The sequence below is a fragment of the Argentina anserina genome, chromosome 7, assembly GCF_933775445.1.
Source record: "Argentina anserina chromosome 7, drPotAnse1.1, whole genome shotgun sequence".
In the NCBI taxonomy this organism is placed as follows: domain Eukaryota; kingdom Viridiplantae; phylum Streptophyta; class Magnoliopsida; order Rosales; family Rosaceae; genus Argentina; species Argentina anserina.
In genome coordinates this window covers 6318478-6321830 of record NC_065878.1, presented here as the reverse complement: position 1 = coordinate 6321830, position 3353 = coordinate 6318478, and the positions used below count along the sequence as shown (strand labels likewise).

General features: G+C 38.7%; 1 protein-coding gene across 1 annotated transcript; it reads left to right on the top strand.

Annotated features, from left to right (window-relative positions):
• Positions 1-554: 554 nt before the first annotated feature.
• LOC126802481 (trihelix transcription factor PTL-like) lies at positions 555-2704 on the top strand. Its single transcript, XM_050530119.1, has 2 exons — positions 555-1068; positions 1704-2704. The coding sequence occupies exons 1-2, from the start codon at positions 629-631 to the stop codon at positions 2566-2568; spliced, it is 1305 nt and encodes a 434-aa protein (XP_050386076.1). The 5' UTR covers positions 555-628; the 3' UTR covers positions 2569-2704.
• The last annotated feature ends 649 nt before the right edge of the window (positions 2705-3353 follow it).

The following is a 3353-nucleotide window of genomic DNA, read 5'->3' as shown; positions in this document are numbered from 1 at the left end:
CTCCGAACTGGCATTCATTTTTGTTTACTGAGGGCTTGTTTAGCCGCCGGCGGAAGCGAAGAAGCAAAAAAGGTGCGTGGTAGATGAGATAGACAGATCGATAGGTATATATATGCATGTTTGGGATGGAATCACTGATCGATCTTCATCATTCATCAGTCAAAAAGGAAACCACACGGATGCTACTGTTTGCGAATTATAAATGCGTAATCCCTTTTTTCACACATAGCTGTCATTAATTACTACGTTTACCATCTTTTCCCCTCTCTCTCAGTCACAGAGCCACAGATAGATCACAGACACTGAGAGTGAGAGTGAGAGTGAATCTGTGAGAGAGTGATGCAAGACTGACGAAATTTGCGGTAGACTCGGATCCTGTCTCCAATGGCTAAAGCTCTCATATTCTAAAGTTCTAAAGACAATTGAAATCCCTTGGCTCCCTTCTTTCTAACACTCGAGTAAAGTACTCCTACAGCTTATTAAAGTTACCTCCCCTTTTACATCACACATACAGTCTCTCTCTCTGTCCTCTCTCTCTCTCTCTCTCTCTCTCTCTCTCTCTCTCTCTCTCTCTCTGCCTCTATATATCACCTCTCTAGCTAGTAGATCGAGTTGAATTGCAGAGATAATGGATGATTATCCAGACCTCCGGCAACTGATGGCCTCAAGAACACAGCAGTTCGTACAATTCCCAGACCAGTTTTCAGTACGACCTTACAATAATTATCACCCCAGTAGTAGTATCGCTGTAGGTCAGGAGGTTAATGCTCATGGATTGTTTGAGTTTGGTTCTGCTGCTTCTGCTCCTCCTAGTTTTAGCACAATTATTAGCAATAGTAGTGTTGCCGCTAATCTGAATGGTTCCACTGCTGGTTCATCGGTTGGTTCGTTATATGGTTTAGAGTTAATGAATCAGCATGGGTGGAATATTAATGGGAATGATAGATCAGGTAATAACAGCAGATGGCCAAGACAAGAAACTCTCACTCTTCTTGAGATTAGATCCAGTCTCGATTCCAGGTTCAAGGAGACTAATCAGAAAGGCCCACTGTGGGATGAAGTTTCTAGGTATAAGACTCTTCCTACTTCTTCTTCCTGGGTTCAATCTGTTTCGGTTTAGTTTCTTCTTCTTGTTATGATATCTGCCTTCTAGGGTTTTTCTTTGGTTTTATTTTTCTTCTTTTTTTCTTTTTATTGATTTCTTACACAGAGGTGAGATATATGTCAGGCTTTTTGGATGGGTTTTTAGTGTATGTTTTCTTCATCTTGAGATCATCTTATGAGTTTAGTGCTTGAAAGTGACATATCATTTGTTAACTGGGAGACCCAGGTACTCTTTTTCTTAGCTTATATGGCTTTTTGGTATGCTCAATTAGAAGGAACGGTGGTCCGAGACTTATCATTTTTGCTTAATTTGGAGGACCATCTTTCTCAATTAGGGCAGTCCATATATTAGTATTCGTTATCTGTGAAAAGGCCTTGATCAATCCATAGAACCGTATATATGTCATTGTAAAGGAGAATTGTATCGATTAATTTATTAAAACGAAAGCATTTGATATGATCAAAATGCTTAAACTGGAATGTTAACACAGTATCGAATAGTGACATCAAAAGGAATGCTAGTGGGCTCTTAATGCTTTAATGAGTTTAATCATTAGTTTTATATGATGGTTTGATCTTACATATATTTGTTTATATAGGATAATGAGTGTGGAACATGGATATCAGAGGAGCGGGAAGAAATGCAAAGAGAAGTTTGAGAATTTATACAAGTACTACAAGAAAACCAAAGAAGGGAAAGCTGGGAGGCAAGATGGGAAGCACTATAGGTTCTTTCGTCAGCTTGAAGCAATCTATGGTGACCAAAGTATTACCAATCCGTTGTGCTCAGCTTCAGATCAACCCCATTTAACTGGTACATTGAACCCTACTCTTCCATATAGTCATATCAGTGCCGCTATTAATCAAGACAATCAAGAAGTTAAGCTTGGTGCTGAGAGCCTTAGTTTCTCAAACAATTCAACTGACTTAGATACCTCCACCTCGGAGAACAATGGAGATGATATTTCCAATTCAGCTAATGATCATCAATTAAAAACTGAGAACCAAAGGTGTTCAAGGCGTGTGAAGAAGACCAGCTGGAAAACACAGGTGGAGGAGTTTGTGAATTCCCAAATGATGAAAGTGATGAAGGTCCAAGAAGGTTGGATGCAGAAGATGTTGAAGACTATTGAAGGAAGAGAAGAGGAGAGGCTGGCTAAAGAAGAAGAGTGGAGGAAGCGAGAGACAGAGCGGTTTAACCAACAAGTACATGAGTTCTGGGCTAAGGAGAGAGCGTGGGTGGAAACTCGAGATGCTTCAATCATGGAGGCTCTAAGCCAAATTAGAGGTATAGGAAATAACGGTTACAACAGCAAGGCCAAGGATGAGAACATGGGACTTCAGCTCATGGATGGAGGCCTATTACCTTCAAGTTCTAATTACATGAACTCTAGCTCCTTTTACATTCCGGCGAACGAAGGAGAAAATTTGTGGAACAGGTATGGTGGGAAGCTCAGCAAGTGATAAAGAACCAATAATAAGTTCAGTTCTGAATCGAGTTCTCTTTAATTACATTGTTTCATTGAGTGTAATTATATATATGAATTTCTAAGCTAGAACGTACGGTTGAAATTATGACAGTGTGTTGTTGTTCTGGAAAGTGTTCGATCTAATGCAGCTTCTTTTCCTTTCTTGCCAGTTTTATTTTGACACTCTTCATCTATTTTATTCTTATTCCATGTCCGGGGGCTACAAGCTTGAGAAAGAGTTTTAAGTTATATATCAAGTTCTCGTTATCAAGTGTTAAAGCTTGCTGACTCTATAATGTGGAATAAATAGCGTACGTCTCCCAATGCAGTGTACGTACTCGTCATTTCATTTCTGATACTTTGACATACTATATACAACAACATATCCTACTACGTACGTACGTTTTAGAGTAATTAAGTGCAGTTTTTCTCTTTAATTCTGGGACATAGATCAATACATGCATTGGCTATTGAAGTACGTACATTTGATTAGGTACATTTTAAGAGTCCAAATCCAAAGTTTCCAAACTACTAATATACCGAATCATACGGATTGATATGCACGCTAATACTGAATGCATGCTAACATTATATTATCTTACTTCAAGAACGACAATTTAATTTTAATTTACGCCTAAGAAATGTTAGTGTTTATTAATTTACGCTACTAGCTAATATCAACTTCGGAACAACCTTTCTCCAAAACCTACACACAGGCTTAATTTCGTTGCGGTAAATATTATTGTAAGGAGTTTCATATTCCGGCAACGCAGTATGTAT